Source organism: Perca fluviatilis, chromosome 13 (assembly GCF_010015445.1).
Source record: "Perca fluviatilis chromosome 13, GENO_Pfluv_1.0, whole genome shotgun sequence".
Lineage (NCBI taxonomy): Eukaryota > Metazoa > Chordata > Actinopteri > Perciformes > Percidae > Perca > Perca fluviatilis.
The window spans coordinates 9999821-10020341 of record NC_053124.1 but is presented as its reverse complement, the minus strand read 5'-3'; the positions used below and the strand labels follow the sequence as shown (position 1 = coordinate 10020341).

Genomic DNA, 20521 nt, shown 5'->3' with positions numbered 1-20521 from the left:
TCATTTTTTTCGTCATACTTTATCACTTTTTTGACACACTATATTGAGGCTTTTTTAAAATCACTTTTTTAACATACTATAGCTTTTTATGATTTTTTTTCAATGTACAATACTATGGCTTTTTTATGACTTTTTTTCTACATACTATACTATGGCTTTTTCATCACTTCTTTCGATGTACAACGCTATGGCTTTTTTGGACATACTATACAATGGCTTTTTTATCACTTTTTTCAACATAATATACTATGGTGTTTTTGACTGTTTCAATGTATTATACTATGACTTTTCATTACTTAGCATGTACATATTGCTCCCTGTGGCCAGATGGAGCCTGATCTGTTCAGCATCTTATTTTTAATCATGAAGAGGCCCTGTGGCAGTCCCTTCATCTTCCATTCATATAAATATTTTTTGCAATACTTTTACTTTACATTGCATTACACATTATATACGATTCATGCTAATGAATTACATGTTGTTGAATAACAGAGTTGCATAGTTCACACAGACACAAATTGAATTTAGAAATTTTATGGTGACTTGTGGTGGAATGGCTTACAACAGAAAATATATCAACTCAAATTCCACTTAATAGTAGAATCAGATTAAATAGACTTGGGAATCAGAGTGTGGGTTTTCAAGTCCAGTCACAATAGCTCTGCAGGTCCAGGGTAGAAAAAAATTGCTTCTGATCCCATCAAGACAGTTTCCAAGTGATGTTAGAAAAATGACTTAAAAAAACAGCAGAAACCCTCTGGTGACTTGAGTCACCTCTTCTGACCTCATTACTTTTATTTGAAGTAATCTGTGAGAAGTACACTGATTCACAGATCAGTTCAGATGAAGGGAATAAGTCGAGGTGGTTAGTAGACGCACTTCAGCCGGTTATTCCTTCTTCTGGACTGCGATGTTAGCTGAAGCTGTGTGGTAAAGGAGCCGGACTGCTTACGCCTCCAGTTCAAAGTCAAAGTACTGTGGGTCAAAGTGATGAATCCTTGTGTATCCGTCTTCTCCTCCACTGCTGTAACTGTAAACAACAACCATAGCACACAGAAAATGTTAGAAGTGATACACACAATGGACTTTTGACAAGCCGACTTTACATTTTAGGTCAGTGTTTGTCTTCTTCTTTTACCTCTTGCCATCAGGGTGGAATGCCACACAGTTGATGGGGCCGAAATGACCTTTGACCCTGCCAAACTCCTCTTCATAGGCAGCATGGAAGAACCTGCGGGTGAGGAAGAAAAGCAGGTTAGTGCCTCAATCGGCAATGTCCCTGGCATAGTGGAAATGGCTTTTACCATCAGGTTGAACTTAATGTAGGGAGGAGGTTCTCTTCCCAGCCTCTGTAGTGACTCTCAGGCCCACTTTATCTCACCTGGCCTCAAACTTGCCGATCCTGGTGGAGGTAGTGGTGACCTCCATGGCCTCCTGTCCACCTCCCATCACCACCTGAATCCCACACACAAGTGTCAACAGTTAATGAGGAGATACAGTTTGCAACACTACTGCGTTTTCGTGAAAATGAATATCTTTCACTACTCTCATGCCTCGCATCCACACTACTGCGGCGTTTCCGAGCCCCTTAAACAGAGACGTGTGGAAACACTGCTTACCCGATTTTGGTTGGAAAACTCCGGGCTCGTTTTGTAGGCGAGACGGAGACGACAGTGCGCGTCAGCCTTAATGGTTAGTTTTATCTCGTCGCCGGTCCAAGCTAAATTTTGGTGTTTTCACCATTACTGTTCTTTCTCATACCTGCAAACTCAGAAGGTCTCCCACCCCCCGGAAAAGAAAAGAAAGGGAAAACACAACATTTTCCCAGTGCTAAAACAATGCTTTCTGTATGTTCAAAAATATAAAACAACAAAAAGTTGATCTAAAAAGGAGCCCAACACGACAGTCGGCGACATTAAAGAACGGCTTGTTTATTGCTAAGGCCACAGGGTCAAAATGAAATGATTTATTAAAAATATAATAACAATAACTTATTTCACCAGTAAATTCCTGTTAAACGACAAAAACAACCACTGAATGGGAAAAGGGTATTTTACATCAACTTTGAATGCAGCATCCCCCCCACAATCTACACGATTCAGGTGGATGACATTTTCCCATTTAAAACGGCGATTTTCGCCAAAAAGCGACTAGTTTGCAGGTAGGCTTTCTCCAAACTGTTGTCTGTTATATAGTTAGTTTTTTAGTTCGCTGCTCTGGTCCAAATCGGTTGGCGAGTTTGTAAACGTGGAGCGAGTTCCCCCTTGGTTCGGTTTCGTTTCGCACATGAAAATCCCAGCGTACCAAAATGCGTCACTACAAACCACACAAGAACGTCCACGCCACTTCACTGGTCAGGTGTGTCTGAGCCGCTCCAGAGTTCGGTTGTTTGGTGCACATTCGAGTACAATTGCTGCAGTCATACCCGCCCAAACAAACCGCACCAAGGGGGAAATGAACCCTAGTGTGATTCAACAAACTAAATGCGGCAGGTGCGAAAGCGCCCTTAAACCACAAAGTAACGTTAGACAATCCGCTTCCAGTTTAGACCGGCACATGCATGCCCAGTGTGTGCGAATTCTCACGTGATAAGCGCTGTAAGATGTTACTATGAACAGAGATTTCTGTGTGTGGACAGAGAAGATTTTTGTTTCAAACGCCATAACAAAAATGAAAACCAAAGTAGTGTGGATCTGGCCTAGGTGGCAAACAAATGCATACATGGTCATAGGATACACAGCCTTTACTTGTTTTAACTGTGCAAGAGTTCTCTTACATGATCCATAATGGGGGAGATGGCCGCAGAGTTGACAGGTCTCTCGGTCTTGAAAGTCTTGATGTGATCCATAGTAGCGCAGTCAAACAGCTGAGAGGAAGCGCAGAAGACACCCAGCGATCAATAACATAGTATCAGACAGCAGGCAAATCGAGATTAAAATCTGACTAGAAATACATGAATTATGTATATACATTAAATAAATACTGGTGTTGTATGAAAACAAAATGAGCTAAATATTCACAAGCTGTCTGGTTGTGGCTGTGTCTACGAGCCAGGAGAGCGGACGGGGGGGGGCTTACCTTGGCGGTGTTGTCCTTGGAGGCACTGATGAACATAGTGAGATCCACTGATGTCTGGATGTCATTGATCTGCTTGGTGTGCTCCTTGGCCTTCTTCAGGATCTCTCCAGACTGCCCATAGACAACACAGTCACAACATTCAACTTTAAAAAGGTCCCATGGCATGAAAATTTCACTTTATGAGGTTTTTTTAACATTAATATGAGTTCCCCCAGCCTGCCTATTGTCCCCAGTGGCTAGAAATGGTGATAGGTGTAAACCGAGCCCTGGGTATCCTGCTCTGCCTTTGAGAAAATGAAAGCTCAGATGGGCCGATCTGGAATCTTCTCCTTATGAGGTCATAAGGAGCAAGGTTACCTCCCCTTTCTCTGCTTTGCCCGCCCAGAGAATTTGGCCCAGCCATGAGAGAGAGAGACACATCATGGCTTTCAAATGAGCAAAGTGGCAGTTGGTCAAGGCCACACCCCTCCACCTTGCCCCCCTCCACCTTGCCCCCTCCACCTTGCCCCCCCCTCTCCTCTTCAATAGCATTTAAAGCTACAGACACAGAAATGGCACATCCTAAGGAAAGCTCAGTGTGGGACTGGCTCTAGTGGCTGAAATTCTGAACCAAGTCTGAATTTCGGGAAAGAGACTTCAGATACAGTATTAGGGGACCACTAAGGTCTATATAAAAGAGACTTCAGATACAGTATTAGGGGACCACTAAGGTCTATATAAAAGAGACTTCAGATACAGTATTAGGGGACCACTAAGGTCTATATAAAAGAGACTTCAGATACAGTATTAGGGGACCACTAAGGTCTATATAAAAGAGACTTCAGATACAGTATTAGGGGACCACTAAGGCCTATATAAAAGAGACTTCAGATACAGTATTAGGGGACCACTAAGGTCTATATAAAAGAGACTTCAGATACAGAATTAGGGGACCACTAAGGTCTATATAAAAGAGACTTCAGATACAGTATAAGGGGACCACTAAGGCCTATATAAAAGAGACTTCAGATACAGTATAAGGGGACCACTAAGGCCTATATAAAAGATACTTCAGATACAGTATTAGGGGACCACTGAGGTCTATATAAAAGCATCCAAAAAGCATCATGTCATGGGACCTTTAAAGATTCGTAATAAAAAAAAAAAATATTCTCTTTAAGCTAAGCTTTGTCTGAAATCTCACGTTTTTTATGCTTCACGTTGTTAAATCGCTGTAATACATTTAGACATATTTGCTGGCAAACTAAGTAGGTATTTCCCCATTATTGTGTATGTATTGTTTTGGGCTCCATAACCAATATCAGCTTTGTGTACTAGTATTAAACCCTGCAGCAAGTGCAACGTGAACACAGTTTATTACATTCCCATATGTTCCCAGAGAGACAGCGGGTGTGTGACCAACCTTGGCGCTGAACTGGTTGAACTCTCCGTTCTCATGGCCAGCAATGACAAACTCTCCCAGGGGTCCCCACACAGCACTGGTAATCTTGTTGTCACTGCAAGGTATCGACAGGTAGGGCTGGTTGTCTTCTGCAGAGACCGAGGGGAGAGAGTCACTCATTATACCCCTGAGAGGAGCCATATTCCTGCTGAGCGATATATTCTACCACAGTGCAACCGTCAATAGGTAAATCCATTTTGGCTTAGTGTTGCGTGAAGGCCAACAGGACATCGCCAGAAGGCTCAGAGTGTTCCTTTTCATATTATGTCCTAATTGTAATTGAGTGAGGAGTGACTTTGTTAAATACTGACATGGAGCTAAATCATGTTTCCTGCAGAGGAATATTGCAGTTTTTAACTTAAAGATAAATTCAACATTTGCAGTGATGAATGATGTTGCATCAGTAAATATCTAACCATCTCTCCCAAAATCTCATAAAACAAAGTCACATAAACTACAACGTAATAGCAACTAAAACAAGAAGAGGAATATGTACAATCATAGCTTTATAGTATGTGATTTGAGTATGGCCGTAATGGTTTGTGTATTTGTACCGAACCGTTGCAGTACAGGGGTACAGTCTGCTCGGATAGGTCAGCGTAGGGCTGGGCGATACGGAGAAAATCAAATATCACAATATTGTAGACCCAATACCTCGATATCGATATTGCGGCGATATTGTAGGGTTGACATTTGGTGCTTTCACAAAATATTTTTACAATTAGATTTTTTATATATAACCATCAGTAACGTGGATTTAATGACTGTGTTAAGGCTTAATGTGGGTTAAGGCAAATAATAGAACAGCTAGGACAGTCTGGTAAGTTCTCAAACTGACATTTTACTGTAATGCAGCCTTTAAAACCAGGAGAGACAACACTTGTATCATATTACGATATCCAAAATCTAAGACGATATCTAGTCTCATATCACGATATCGATATAATATCGATATATTGCCCAGCCCTAGGTCAGCGTTCTACGGGTCTTCCGCATCTGTGCTCTAGGGCGTTTTACCAAAGTAGCCAATGGGCAAAATGTTACCTCAGTCCCCAGCAAGAGGATTGTGTCTTTGACACTTGCACTACTGTCACTGTTCAAAATAAATGAAAAGAAAGCAGGGATGCACCGAATCCAGGATTCGGCTTTGGATTCTGCCGAATATTGGGCTTTTTGACGGGGTTCGGTTTCTGCCGAACCTTAGAATTTTTTTCCAGCAAACTGAATCCTACGCTTGCACTACGCGCGCTACGCTGGTCAACATAATGCCGCCGCCGTTGATTACGGGAAGGTGTTTACGTAGGTGGAGCGTGCAATGCAGCAGGCTGTGAGAAAGAGAAAATGGAACTTGTGGGCAGTACTTTCAGTCAAAAGAAGGCCATTCAAGTCGAGCTACACGTTCAATTTGCAATGCCGATTTGTCTCGTGGTGGTGAGGACCCTAAACTACACACAACACCACCGCTGTTAAAACATTTGTATATGAAACATCCGAAATATTACAAGTTGTGCATGAAGGAATCTACAGACAGCAGCCAAAATGCAGCAACTTCAGGTACGGCAAAGGAAGGACACACACAGTTTACTTCATTAATGTGTTTACTGTGTTAATGGACTGAGGATGGGAGTAGAATTCAGTATTTGGTTTCGGATTCAGCAGAATCTTAACCAGTGGATTCAGTATTCTGCCGAATCACAAAAATAAGGATCCAGGGAATCAATATCCTTTTTTTCGTCCGTTTCAAACTTGCACCAAACCCTGATTCGTAAACCGCCGTATGTACTGAACCATAACGTTTGTGTGCCGTTACCTAGCCATCTCCACAGTGCTGTGTCAGTGCTGGAGTATTTGGCTACACCTTCTACTTATTCTGGGATAGAGGGGGAAAAAAACGCTCTGGCTTGTTTGTATTTATTCTAAACTAGTGCTCCCATCCTGGGCGGTGCTAAAGCCCCGATAGCGAGAGGGGAAGGACAACCGGCGCGCCAAGCTTTATCCCAGCAATGTACATCCGCTGAGCCAGACTAGTGTACCGTCACAACCCTAGTGTGCATTATGTGGCATGTACCAATCTGCTGTGGATCCCTCAGGTCAAAGTAGTTCAGGAAGCACTGGTAACCCATCTGCTTGTCTGTGGAGAACATGATGATGTTGCCGCTGAAGTCAAAGCCGCACGTTCTCACAGCAGAGCTGGTGTTGAGCAGGGCCAGCTGTTTACCTGTGTGGCACAGAGACACAGGGGTTAGTGGACGGATGAGCCATATTCCCAAACTACTGCTTTTACTGGAGAATTGACACTGAAGTTGCATAGAAACGCCCAGAACAGGGGAAATTGGGAAACACATAACACACACTTCACTCTTGGGCTGCAGTTTGGTTTTACATACCGGTCTCACAGTCCCACAGCCGACAGCTGTTGTCTGCTGATCCCGTCAATACGTTTTTAGTGTCCCCTGAGAGAGAACATGTTAAGGAGCCCCACATGTATAATAACTGCTAGCCCAGCTACAGACAGGGTCTCACATGAATACCAGATCAAACATTATCTTTGTTGAGATAAAACAGCATAAATAAGTGTATTTCTTGAAAAAGGATACAATCACAGTCGACACACCACACAGCCCCTGTGTGTCCATTGTAGGTGCCAAGCCTCTCGCCATTGACAGAGTACCAAACGTTGGCTACCTACAGTGGGAGACAGTACAATGGATATACCCAATAAATATAACAGGTGTGAATCTTCACTGATCTCCCGATTCGATTACGATTATCATGTCAGCGATTCAATTCGATATCTTGATGCGTTAAAAACATTTAGAATATTTAATTCATAGCTTTTCAAGCTTCAAAAACAAAACATTCTGCAGTGCTCTAATACTAAATAAATTGGAAACATAAAACTATACAGCACTGAGCACATGAATGTGCAAAACATAACAGAATATGTAAACAGAATATGTAAACAGAAATGTTGTTAGGCCTACATTAAATTGTAAACAGAAATAATCGATTATGAGCCTGCCGATTATCGATGCAGCATCGTCCACGTTTCGATGCATCGATTATTTGATTAATTTCAACGCCTAATAAATATAACAGCAAAATTGCAGGGGGAATAATATGATAACGGCAGAGCATATCTTAATCACCACCATCTTACCGTGTCTTTAGCTACAGAGAAAAGCAGGTCTCCTTCTCTGTTGTACTTGATTTGAGTGATGGACCTCTCGTGGCCCTGGAGCAGGATGGGTTTCTGTGGAGAGGAGAGCTAAATCAGCATATCGGCAGTGTTCCCGATTTAGAAAAAGCCCATAAGATGTCAACTTGAGGGAACTAATCTAACTGAGCAGGTCATCCCATCAAGTGTTATGGCGTTTGTTTGATAGGGAAACATATTGGGAACTGTGGTCTTTGATGATAAACCTGCTATACACGTTAGGTTCACGTATTTATCTCAACGCAATGTACACCAGTCCAGTTCAACCAGCTGTCGGGGGGGCCGGTGAATCATCTTGCATCACACACAGCACGCAACTAACAGTACCACTGGCTAATTTGAAAGCTAACGTTAGCCACATAGTAGATATGCTAGCTTAACCGGAGCTTACAGTCTCAGCGAGAGAATGTGTATTATTCTGGGCAAGACGAAACTCATAGTAAACGGTAACTAAGAAATATACTAACCATTTTTGTCAGCTAAGTGTTGCCAATCGGTCCAGTATATTCAATGCGCCTCCTGTAAAGAGAGAAGAGATGAACACTCGTGTTTCAGGCGCCGGAGCCGCGGCGGAAGAGGAAGGTGACGTATTTCCTGTGCAAAACGGCAAGGTGCGCCCTCTAATGGTTCTACTCCACTCTAGCATGTAGTATACACATCATCACCACAACACCGATTCTCTTCAGTTTTACCTTCAAATATAAATGTTAAAGGTGTTTAATGGGATTTAAAGGGTAAGATTAATTAATGGTAAAGTACACAATATGATATTGGACACAGCAAAAAAAGTAACTGACACGAATATCTACAAACAATGATTCAATTCTGTGCCGAGTGTATTTTCTAACACGATACAAATCTGACTGCATTTCTTAGGACAGTCTACAAATGTTTTTTTTTTTTGGTCTAATGTGCAGAAGTGTGAGAATCCCTTACCGAAGTAAAATGAACGGTATCTATTTATTGAAATAAGTTTTTACACCTTTAGTCCTTTCTAAATAAGTCTAACAAAGTCAATCAACCAACTCAAAATATACACTGTTACATATTTTATTTAACAAGAAACAAATTATACAAGGGCCAGAAAAAAGTACTGCAAAAGACAAAAAAAAAGGAAACATCTTTGGTTCCTTAATCATGGTTAATGAACCTCCACATCCACCACATGACCAGACGTACAATGAATCGGTCCTGTGGGACAATGGAAGAAATTAGGTTTGCCATTTCTATTCAAGTTGAAAAGGACTATTCTATAAGTTGACACCTTGTAAGCGATGCTACATATCAAGTAGTACATAAGAACTTTTGAAGAGAAATGGATATGCTTGAGAGTCAAACTACAACTCCGAAGTCCAATGACATATTCTCTCCTTTTTCCCCACCGGTCTCAGTCACTGCACCTTGTGAATGCATCAGGGAGATGCACAATATTAAGTTCACTGTCAAACAACAATTGAAAGGCAATTAACGAGGTTCAAACCTAAGCAAAATAAAGTTCTGCTGTGAGATATGTCGTCTGGTTTTTACAATACATCCATGCAGGACAGTGGAGATAATGATATACATTCTCAGCTAAGCGCTTGTCAGTTGAGACTGCCACAGAATAAAACCAAGAGGCAAGCGTTGCATAGAGGTCCTTGAACATTCTCTTGTTAAAACCTGATTACAAGCTACTGCTATTACCAGGGCTGGGAGGAGACAATCATAGCCACGCACACACACACACACACACACACACAAGGAGCCAGGTATAGTCTGTTATTGTTGAACAGCTTTTTTTGCCCTTTTCCGTCATCTTGATTTCAAGCTCTGCAAATGGCTTCATTGTCTGTTTGAACACTTCAGGGTCGTCCTCCACATCCAACGGCTTTCTGTCCTTCTTCAACAGTTTCCTTTACTCCTTTACAATGTGCTCCACATGTTCCAGTCCTGCATGGATCACATCTAAGGCTCTCTTCCTCTGTTCTGGTTCCAGTAGGAGTTTGTATGGCTTGTCCACGGCTTTAAAAAAGGCTTTCTGTACTCCGTCTGGATCACTCCGATTTTTGGATGATTCTGGATGGAACAAAATGGACAACGCCCGAAAATATGTTCTTCAATTCGGCATCCGCTGCATCAATTTCCAGCACCTCAAATGGGTCGAGATTGAAGTAGGATGCGCGAGGTCTGAGCATGCTCTCGAGGCAGACTCTTCCCGGCTATCGAACAGAATGGAATCATATTTTGAAGAAATAATAATAATTAAAAAAAAAGGTGTTCACCAAAAACAGACTATACCTGGCTCCTTACACATACCAATGCACAAAAAAAGTTTCAAGTGGTCATCATTACAAGGTTATAAGCAGACTGAAAAAAACGTATCAAAATAATGTAGCTAACAACTGAACTCAGAAAGGTTAGGAATGAAAAGTTGGTCATACAAGTAAAACTGTTATACATTTTCTAAATTAGTAAAAAATAAACAGATTTATTGTATAGTGGTGTTCCGTAAGATACATATATTTCAATATCAGAGATTATGCTTTAAATAAATACAGACCAAAAAAAAATAATCAAACGCTATGCAAATGAAGCGGTGTGATGCAAACAAGGAAAAAAGAAATGAGAATGTTCCTTAAATAATTATGTAGAATTCTCTCTTATTTTTAGGTTAATAATTGGATTTGCTAAAGAAATGACCTGCTATACACAACCCTGTTAAGACTTCATTTGAAAGAAAAACATTAAATTACTTTAAGTGGCCTTTAGAACACAGCAAGCAATAACTCAGACAGCTTCCAACCACATTGACACACAAACGCACACACACAATATCTCTCTCGTCATATACCTGCTTGGCTCGTGTCCTCCCAAGCAGCACTGTTTCTTCTCTTGCCAAGCAGTTCTGTGTTTTTGATGCCATTCAAAAAAGGGGAATGTGTAGTAAAGCAGCACACAGAGCAAGTCTGTGCATTTACATGCACACTAATACTTTGATTAGTACAGACTGTTGCAGCCCCGGTATAAACAGGGTTGTCTTAGTCAAGTTAAGGTTTAAGTTGAATTATTCTGACACTATCCCTCGAATCGGATTTCTTCCAATGTTTTGATTCAGGGCAGGTTTTGGACTGAAAGCCATGTTTCTATACAAATAGCAGCATGCGCAAAACGTTTTTGGAGTGTCACCAGAAGTGGGGTAATTTTACACTAATAAATGAAAGGATGTATTAACTTGAAACTCTGTGTTGCTAATAACATGTTTCCTGTAGCCTGCCTGTGGAAATTAACCTGACCAATAAATGAATCATGAACATCAGATTACTGGGGAGAAATTAGGTTATTGTAAAGCATGTAAATGCTTTAATCAAACTATTACCTTAATGTAGTTATTAAACGTAACTGGGTTATGGCGTGCATGTAAATGAACTGACAGATGAGGCACAGTCTTCTCACTACCTTTATAAAGCCTGCAGAGCATGCTGGGAGGACACAAGTTGACCTTGCTATCTAAATCAGCTTGATCCGGCAGAGGTGTTGTGGCTAGCAGGCTGGTGGCTTATCGTTGGGGGGCTGGAGGGGAAAGAGGAGACTGTGAGCCGCGTTGCTTCATTCCTGTGCCGCGACGGGCAGAGCCTTTGCCTCTTCTAGTAGGGTGTCTGTGTCCAGTTGTGGGTCACAGTGGCAGGACTGGGAGCAGGGGGTGGTGTCTGGGACCAGGTGGCTGCTGGGCTCCAGTAAAGAGTCTGTAGGTGGAGGAGAGGGGGAGTCGGTCACTTGGTCGGAGGCCGGGGCCCCTGCCGTGACACCGTCCCGGCCGCTGAGGTTCTGAACCTTCTTGTTGAGCTCGTTGCGTTCCACTTTTAGCGCCCGCCGCAGCTTCTCGAGCCGCTGGACTTTACCCTGAAGTGCCTCAAACTCGCGGTCCCGCATTGATTTCTGGAGACAACACATGCAAACACACACAACATTATGCAAATGTCGGCCTTTTTATTTTATTTATTTTTTCAATTATCTGCACTGTCAATTTGGGATACCAACTGACTATAAACATGTGAGGACTTTCTCAAGCACGTTTCCATCCTTTTGATAAGGCCAATCACATATAATTTGCTATTTCACTTTATTACACAGCACATGAATCCATATTGTATGGATAATCGCGAACTTGAGGATAGCTCAAATGCAGTTCTATCAAAATCACCGCCTAATTATTTTTAAGTGAAATGCTAACAGACTGTTAATGTTACTTTATTTGTTTTAATATATCAAATATGCACAAACATCTTCTTTTTTTTTTTTTTTTTTTTTTTTAAGAGGCTACATCCAGCTCTCATAAACTCACATATTCTGGTTAAATGGGGCCTTTCACTTCTTATAGTTGCAGCCAAGTTAAGGCTGCAGGTGTATTTACACAACAGTTTCTGAAGATATAGAAGCACCGCGGGCTTAATTCAATGTTAGTTCGGACAGTCCATGACATTCCTAATGCTGGTAGACCAGAATCAAAGTGCCCCAAAATATACTAAAGTGGCCAGTTTTATTCAGGGTAAAGCATTTTTGGTCAGATGATGACAATGAAACAAAAAGCTGCTTTACCTCTTCCGCCATCTCCAGAAGAGCCTTGTTGCTGCTCTCCCACCTGGACCGATACATGGCCGTCTCCTTCTCCAGCTTCTTGATCTTTTTAGTCATCTGTAACACAAAGGGAACGAGACAAGGGGTAAATACAATTCCTCCTCCTCTATCTTGCACCCATACAGTGAGACAGACACCTCACCTTCTCCATCTCCTGTTTGAAGGTGGTGAAGACCTCATTGCTCTTGGACAAAGTGGTCTGGAACTCCTCAAACTTCTCTGTGTACAGTGACAGCTGGGAAAACACAACACAACAGGGTTGATCATATTAGGACGCAAAAACTTTCAAGGAAAGGTCAATCCCAGTCGAGCCATAAAGGTGAAGAGTAAAGACTGATGGGAAACCTGCTGTTTGAGGTGAACTTCCTGCTGCTTCATCAGCTCACACATCCTTTGAGACTCCACTGCTTCTTTCAGCAGCTGAGGGGATGAGGGAAAAGGACAAATAATTCTAACATTTACGTAGGAAAACTGGACGAAAACACAATGCTTGCGTTTGTGCTTTCTTGCATTTTGTAAATGAGGCCTCGTTGGGTGGATACTCACAAAGTGTTTCTCTCGGTCGTGGCGTTCCTCCGACTCCTTCAGCAGCTCCTGAGCCTGTTGCAGCTTGGCGTCCACCAGCTGTTGCTGCAGGTCTTTGTGCTTCACCACTTTGTCTATGTGCTGGTGTCAGAGAAAAGGTGGGACATTTACATGATTGGGAGTACAAAGACATTCCACTAGCAGTTTGAAATTGAAGAGAACTCGCATACTGCATAGGGCTGGGACGGTTACCGCGGTCACATGACGCCTACCACGGGTCTGAGCTCGTCACCGTCATCACCGCACCATCACTGCCGTGTTTACCATTGCACTTTAGCCTAGCAGCTAGCGGAGTCTCCGGTTTATAGCTTTATCCCGATAAAACCACATGTGCACGTTTCGTAGCCTAAAACAGAGCGGCTTCTGTTGGTAGAGAGAGCAACAAGTTAGCGGACTGCCGAGTCGCCCTCTCTGCTCTCTGTCTGCTCAGCTGCTAGACGGGCTTGGCATTGTCGGAAAACCATTTTATTTATATTTTACTTTATTGACAAAAGAGCTTTCTAAACTGTAGATCCCCATTTTGCAGCAATACAATTGAAGTGAGATGAACAGACAGAGAAATCTATGTTTTTAGATAAAACAGATCTTGACAAAATTTTCCTTTGGGGACATCATTTGAAATTGGGAAAAATGTGAAGTCAGAAAAAAGGTAATACATTGCAATATATCGCAGAATATTTCAATATGTCTAAAATCGCAATAATATCGTATCGTGACATAAGTATCGTGATGATATCGTATTGTGAGGCCTCTGGTGATCCCCACCCCTAATATGTTGTAAGGTTTAAGCCGATGTTTTTTTCGGGGGTGACGCCATTTACTTTACCGGCATTATTGACCACAGATTAAGCCACCGTGTCTTGAGAAGCTGAAGCTTGTCGTTTTATTGTTCACTTTTAACTCACTTTACATCATCTTTGCTAACTATTTTTCCTCACAGGTGCACTCATACGCTACTCTCCGTTACCGCTCGCTGTCCGTGCGCGACCACACGGGCACTGACGTCACTCACTTAAGGGCGCTGACACACCAGGCAGATTATCGGCCGTGGGACAGTCTGGCGAGGTCAGTGACTCAAATCTGTTCGGTGTGTCCCGTGCCGTCGTCCGTCTGGGGGGCTGTCGGCGTTCATTTTGGCCGACCTGACATGTTCGGTCGGCGGCAGGGCAGTCGGGACTCACCCGGAAATGGCGAGCGGAATGAGGTGACTACAGTCTCTCAAAATCTGACGAAAATCTTTTAAACTGACCTTTGTTGAGCTGAAATGAAGACAGATTCAGCAACTGCACGGCCTATTTCTGGCTTAAAATGTTTTCAGAAACACGTTTCGGTAGAACTATTTTAGTACAATATGAGATCGTATTCTGACAGTCTGGCTTTGCATTTCCGGAGAAAACAAACCCATGTGACGCGTTCGTCCAATCAGCTGCCGGTTTTCATTTCTTGGGCAACATTACAGATTAGCCCCGCCTGCTGTCATAGAGATGTATTACGTCTCGTCTCCTCTCGTCTTTTTGGTCTGTTCTGTGGCACTTTTTTGGACCTCGGGGACGCGACTGATCATATCGACGGGGTTTTCTGTCAACGGTCAGCCGTCGGCTATATGTGTCTACACCTTAAGGCACCCTGCCATTCTCGCTCTAACTTAAGCTATTCTTGTAAGGGGGTTGTGGTTAACCGCCGTACCGCGGTGATACGTTGCTTCTTCACCGCGGTGAGAAAGTAAAACTATACCGTCACAGCCCTAATACTGCACGTAAAAAAAAAAGATGCAGTTGCTGGGGGGAAAAAAGTGCGCGCACACACCTCTTCTCGTAGTTTGTACTGTTCATAGAGCTTCTTCAGTTTTTCAGCCAGCTCGGTGTTCTCTTGTCGGAGACTGGCGTTCCTCTCGTTGTGCTGCTCCATCTGAGCCTGGATGTCGTTCAGGGTCACCTGGAAATGGGAGGTCACTTCCTTCCTTTTGTCTTCCTCCAGACGCGTTCTTTGAATCCCCTCCTCCTGCAGATAAACAGTGAAGTGGAAGATGTATAATGTGGGCAAGAGGATCGTTCATGTTGTGTTCACTTCCGGCCAATAATTCACAGCAAGCTATTTTTAGTCCGCTTTTAATGGACCTCCACAAACTACAGTTTGGTAAACATCAGTCCAAAACCAACTTATTTAGAAAACTTGGAGCAAATACATCTCATTAAGGCAGCTAATCTGAGGAGTCTGGGACCGAAGACTACATTTAAATAAACGGAAAAATATACAGAAGCTGGACCTTACAGAGGCTATGGTTGCAATAAGTAATTTATCGTGTAAATGCAGCAGTTAGGAGTCTATAGTCATGATATTGGTGCCGTTTTCGTACCTTGAGTGTGCGGTTGTGTCTCTGTAGCTCCCTGCAGAGACTCTCCAGCTTGCTGCGAGCCAGGATGGCCTTGCTGTGTTCATTCCTAAGGTTGTCTTTCTCCTGGACCACCTGGTTCTGCTTCTTCTGCAACACTCGCATCTGCTTCTGGGTGTTACGGTGCTCTTCCAGCTATCACAAACACACAAATACATTTCGAGGTGTTCCACTGTCAAACAAGATAGGACTTATATTGGCCTTTGTTGTAAAAGCAGGATTCCACACAAAGTTAAGCTGTTTTCCCATATGAAGTTGCCCTTTCACACATGCAGCACACAACAGGAGATTGTCCCGCGTTCTCACCTACTGGAAAAACTCGGTTGGGTTTAGGCAAGGGGTGGCGCCCAGTAGAGTGCACAGGAGGCAGGACATGACGCGGAATACGCTGCGTTACGTAGCCGGTTCGTAATTTGGTCATAAACAACTTTTTTTTTTTTTTTTTCATTTCGGTGGCGTCCCTCACGGGCAGAAATTCCCAAATCTCATCGTCTTTTCAGTTAGACATTTTCGTTGCCGTCTTTGTGTAAACCACCCTTCTTCTTTACCCTTTTCTTTCGGTTTTGCGCGAACCACATGAAACGCCATCAACACGCCTGCTCCCTTGCTGTGTGTTTTCACACTTTGGGTTCAATTGGACATTAAACACACTTTGCACTTGGGAGCTGGCTGGGTCAAGACAGTTTGATGTCCAATTCATGTAAACATTTATCTTTGGCCACAATTAATGTGACACTTCACTCAAATGCGGCATGGTAGCTTAGTTGTTAGCACTGCTGCCTCACAGCAAGAAGCACTGCAGAGCTCGATCCCCAGTCCAGGCAGGGCCTTTCTTTGTGGAGTTTGCATGTTCTCCCCGTGTTTTCTTTTGGGATCTCTGGTTTCCTCCCACCATAACAGACTACAGTGGCACTCATTTATAAGTTTATGAACCCATGCTAAAGTTGACTAGAAAGAGGAATAAAAAAAATCATCTTTTGGAAATATGTCAGTATGTCAGAGAGCAGATAGATGCTTGGTCTGCAGTGTTGTTATAGGCTGAAGGTAGAAGAAAAGAAGAAAAGCCTCCAGGATACTATGCATCCTGATAAGGTCCCCTTGGCCTTTGGAATTAAAATAGCCCCACATCATCACATACCCTTCACCATACCTAGAGATTGGCATGGGGTACTTTCCATAAAATCATCTCTCAATGCAAATGCAAACACATACTGACATATCACACACATCAGCTTTCTGAAGTTCACACACATCCCAAAAATGGTTTGTCTTACAAATGCACATGCACAAACATAAGCAGTCAATATAAAAAAAACTTCCTACAGCATACACAGCCCCAGTAGATAGTTTGAGGCCATCATCAGAGCTGCAAAATGATACACAATACCCTCGCATGGATTGAGGTCATAAGACAAAGCTCTGCATTGCACCACTCGGTCTGTCTGTCAAAAATTGCTGCATCACCTTGTTTGCATGAAAATCCCCATTAGGCTACTCTGTGTCCTAACTGAGAACTCGAGTGACGTTCTTTTTTTTTAACTTGTGGATTACTAATAAAATAGACAAATAGACTGTCAAGCTGGCTGAATAAAATAAGAAAACCACAGGGATGTCTGTGAGTAATACAGATAATAATTTTCCTTAATTACTTATGTTGATAACAAATATAAATCTGATTTGTATGGACTGGATTCAAATGATACACACTGATGAAAAAGATGTGACACTCAAAGCAAAGGGGAAAGAAATTCTTTATAATTTATATCCACACTAGAACTTTAGAAAAGATCAAGTGTAGTGCTAAAGGCTAGAATTTAGAATAAAAAGAAATGCCATTTGTGGGAAACACTTACCAGTTCAGCATACTTCCTACAGAGGCCTGTAAGCTTTTCCTCCGGGGTGCTCAGTGTGTTCAGAGTCTGCATTAGAAGAGTGATCTCTTTGCCTGCATAAACCAGAAACACAGACGGGACACAATCAGACAGCTGGTTAGAAAACAGAATAGAACTAGTAATTAGTCTTTTGAGCAAACAAGTCTCTAAACTTAACTGTTTAAAATATGCCATGCTTTTCTAGTTAGTTTTTTTATCTGTATTAATCATCATATACTACACAGTGTATGTTTCTCCTTACCCAGACCCTTCACTTTCTTCTTATCCTGAGTCTTCTTCTGCTCTTTCTCCACTCCGTTGCCAGCTCCATTGACTTTGCCCTCTGGCTTGCCGTGCTCCCTCTCATTGGTCAGGCCATTGAGCTCTGGGCTATGCGACTGGCCATTGGGCACGGTGCTGGCGTTGTCTGAAATGGTTTCCCGACAGTAGATGCTGAGGATGTCCTCCAGTTGCCGGCTCAGCTCCTCAGCCATGTCACGAGAAAGTGCTGCCTCTGCAACTAGACACAGCGAAAGGGGGGGAGTTTTTATGACTTCTTGGACTCAGATTTGGCAAAAAGTTGAGGCACTTGCAGTGCAGCTACAAAAAGTCAGTTTTATAGCACGGCAACCCACAAATGTCGATGTGGATTTTTGTGATGTAATAAATGTGATGGATGTCTGTTTTCTTGTCACAATTATTATACCATGTGCTGTTACTATCAGTTGTCCTAAAAATTACTCAAACCATTCGAAAATGACAAGTGGCTAATAAAACAAAATGTGATATTAACAAATTGAAATACTCAACTTCATTTTTTTTATTTTTTTATAAAGCAGTAGCACACATGTCTTTGCTTAGCTTTATGCATCCCTAGTGAGAAATGTGAGCCAATTATTCAGGATTCAATGTTAGAAAAAGCATGACCTCCTTTCAGTATATGCAGTCTTTGTTGCGTATTTTGGGCAACTATGAGATCTGTAGTGAGATACACCTGATGGATTGTGGGTAATTTTTAGCTTCCGTTTCTGGTGTTAGCCATGCTGCTGTAAAGACATGCTGTTGGGCTAATAAACGGTTAATATTCCGTCGTGGTCCGGGTTATCATTGTTATATCCAGTAACATGAAATAGTGAAGTTCTACAGAGGTACATATTAATAAGCATGACATTAAAATGGAATTTTCAAGTGGGATTTGGTGTACAATTTTTGATATGCAATTATGCAAGACCCTTAGGCTCTGATATCAATCATTGTTGTTATTAAATGGTGATCTATTTTGTCTATTGTTACAAAATATCCATTATAGAATTACAAATCAATGTACCCTTTGAGGATTTGGTGACAGGCAGGCAACAGACTCCCTACTGACTATGTTCTAAAAGGTTCTCATGCAACAGAGGCAGTCCTGTCAACAACATACAATTTACCTTGTAAATAATTCAACCTTTACCTTCACTTCCCGCCTCCTCGCCTTGTGGAGACGTGTCTGTCTGTGGAGACGTGTCTGTCTGTGGAGATGTGTCTGTCTGTGGAGACGTGTCTGTCTGTAGCGGTGTGTCTGTCTGTGGTGTCTGTGGTTCAGACACCTTGGGGCTGTTGCTGTCCAAGCTGTCTTTTACAGCTGCAGGTGACTCCATCCCTCCTGCTGTAACATTAGGTGGAGCATATTCACCACCCAAGGTGGCTGACTCGTCCGTGTCTTGTTTTTTCATCTCTGGTATCTGTTACAAGAAGAAAAACCTGTGATGCTTGTCTCACCGGCAATGACACCCAGGTTCACTTAACACTCAAGCTATTTCAGTACTTTAACACCATAAACACGTTCTTTTCTTTTCCTATGCCCAATACTGGCTCAACTGTAACCAAACACGAAAAATAACAACTGAATCACCAAACTGACCTTTAAATAAATCTGCGGGGAGAAACCTTTAATGTTGGTATTAGCAACGGACCGGTTTTGACATACTAAAATATAATAGCTAAAGATAAACACTGCTTTATTGGCCAAAGCAGGACTGACGCCTGGAAGTAAATATCTTGATTCTGGTAATAACTATGTGTAGCTAGTATTCTGTAACACCTTTCTGCAAGGTTAGTTAGCTAGCTAGTTATTTTCTTAGCTAGTTAACCTTTTCGTTACAAAAGTGTACACCAAGTGTAACGTTACGTACGTTAATAATACTAGTTATAGCTTGGCATGTGTACTTAGCTACAAATATCATGGCAAGTTTTAGCTACATTTCCTACCAAATGTGCCCTGTCCTAGCTTTCGCTTTACCACTTTCTATCGAGCTTTTCCATTGCGTTAGCTAGCACCGGCTAACGCTCGCTAGCCGCCAGATGCGAATAAATTAGCTTGCACGACTACCAGTTAGCCAAAGTCGGCTCATGTATACAGGACACAAACCTTTAGAACATAGGGAGACTACCGTGTACTTCTCTCGCTCTGATATTAGGGAATTGTTTACCTCAAGGAGGAAATAGTTCATGCGTCTGTGAACTGCAGGTTTCCTCAACAGCATGAGCCAGAAATAGGAGACTTCCGGTCATAACTTTGGCTTCTTCTTCTTCCTAGCTTTGAACGGAGCTTTACATCCCAACATGATGCTTTGTCGCCATCTACAGAACATCTTTGAAAATCCCAACCTGCGTGGCTCATGGATGTATCCATGGTGTGGCCATACAATAATAATAATAATAATATATAATAGCATACCTCTATCGGTGTGGACGGTGGGTCAGTAACAATAACAATGCACTTTTTATTTTAGATTATTTTTGGGGGGCATTTTCGGCCTTTAATTTGACAGGACAGCTGAAGACATGAAAGGGGAGAGAGAGGGGGGAATGACATGCAGCAAAGGGCCGCAGGTCGGAGTTGAACCCAGGCCCGGCGCTGCGTCGAGGAGTAAACCTCTATATATGGGCGCCCGCTCTACCAACTGAGCAATCCGGGCACCCGACAATGCACTTTTTAATGTCAGCATCAATATATAATCTACAAAACGTTACTGTCTCAGATAAAAACCAATGATATTAGTGGATTTAAATTTTTTTTTTTTAATTTTTAAATTTTTTAACTACATATTGCACATTGACACCTTGTCTCGATTGAGTCACATTTTCACAACAATGAGGCAATATTTCAAGTTGTATTCGTATTGACTTGATACTAGAATGCGGAGGAACTAAATGTTCCACTTACAGCTCTTTCTTTTTCTCCTTCTAACTTTTTTAAGAGGCTGATTTGAAACAAGGACGATCTATGAAATGGGTTAAATGGAGGTCGCCACATAGAAAATTTGGAAAAGACATGCAAT

General features: G+C 42.3%; 2 protein-coding genes across 3 annotated transcripts; both read right to left on the bottom strand.

Annotated features, from left to right (window-relative positions):
* Positions 1-518: 518 nt before the first annotated feature.
* On the bottom strand, positions 519-8350 carry eif3i (eukaryotic translation initiation factor 3, subunit I). The gene is made up of 11 exons (XM_039820465.1): positions 8204-8350; positions 7680-7772; positions 7117-7204; positions 6907-6972; positions 6588-6737; positions 4481-4608; positions 3079-3189; positions 2777-2866; positions 1382-1455; positions 1139-1231; positions 519-1030 (listed from the first exon to the last, which is right to left on the bottom strand). The coding sequence occupies exons 1-11, from the start codon at positions 8204-8206 to the stop codon at positions 949-951; spliced, it is 978 nt and encodes a 325-aa protein (XP_039676399.1). The 5' UTR covers positions 8207-8350; the 3' UTR covers positions 519-948.
* Positions 8351-8770: 420 nt separating this feature from the next.
* Positions 8771-19771, bottom strand: txlna (taxilin alpha). 2 transcript variants are annotated; one of them, XM_039820463.1, is made up of 11 exons: positions 19670-19771; positions 18652-18922; positions 17461-17718; positions 17181-17272; positions 15292-15462; positions 14742-14936; positions 12897-13016; positions 12696-12770; positions 12493-12585; positions 12312-12407; positions 8771-11651 (listed from the first exon to the last, which is right to left on the bottom strand). In XM_039820463.1, exons 1-11 carry the CDS (start codon positions 19721-19723, stop codon positions 11322-11324), a joined length of 1755 nt encoding a protein of 584 aa, XP_039676397.1. In that variant the 5' UTR covers positions 19724-19771; the 3' UTR covers positions 8771-11321. The 2 variants fall into 2 exon arrangements, with proteins under 2 accessions (XP_039676397.1, XP_039676398.1); XM_039820464.1 differs by having other exon boundaries at positions 19609-19712.
* Between the last annotated feature and the right edge of the window lie 750 nt (positions 19772-20521).

Coding starts and splice junctions, on each gene's coding strand:
- eif3i (XM_039820465.1), bottom strand. Junction 1,456..2,776: donor TCTCCCCCATTATGGATCAT/GTAAGAGAACTC, acceptor TGTGGGATTCAG/GTGGTGATGGGAGGTGGACA. Junction 1,232..1,381: donor ATCGGCAAGTTTGAGGCCAG/GTGAGATAAAGT, acceptor CCTCACCCGCAG/GTTCTTCCATGCTGCCTATG.
- txlna (XM_039820463.1), bottom strand. CDS start 19,723: ATGCTGTTGAGGAAACCTGCAGTTCACAGACGCATGAACTATTTCCTC. Junction 18,923..19,669: donor TGAACTATTTCCTCCTTGAG/GTAAACAATTCC, acceptor TTCTTGTAACAG/ATACCAGAGATGAAAAAACA. Junction 15,463..17,180: donor GTAGGAAGTATGCTGAACTG/GTAAGTGTTTCC, acceptor TGTTTGTGATAG/CTGGAAGAGCACCGTAACAC.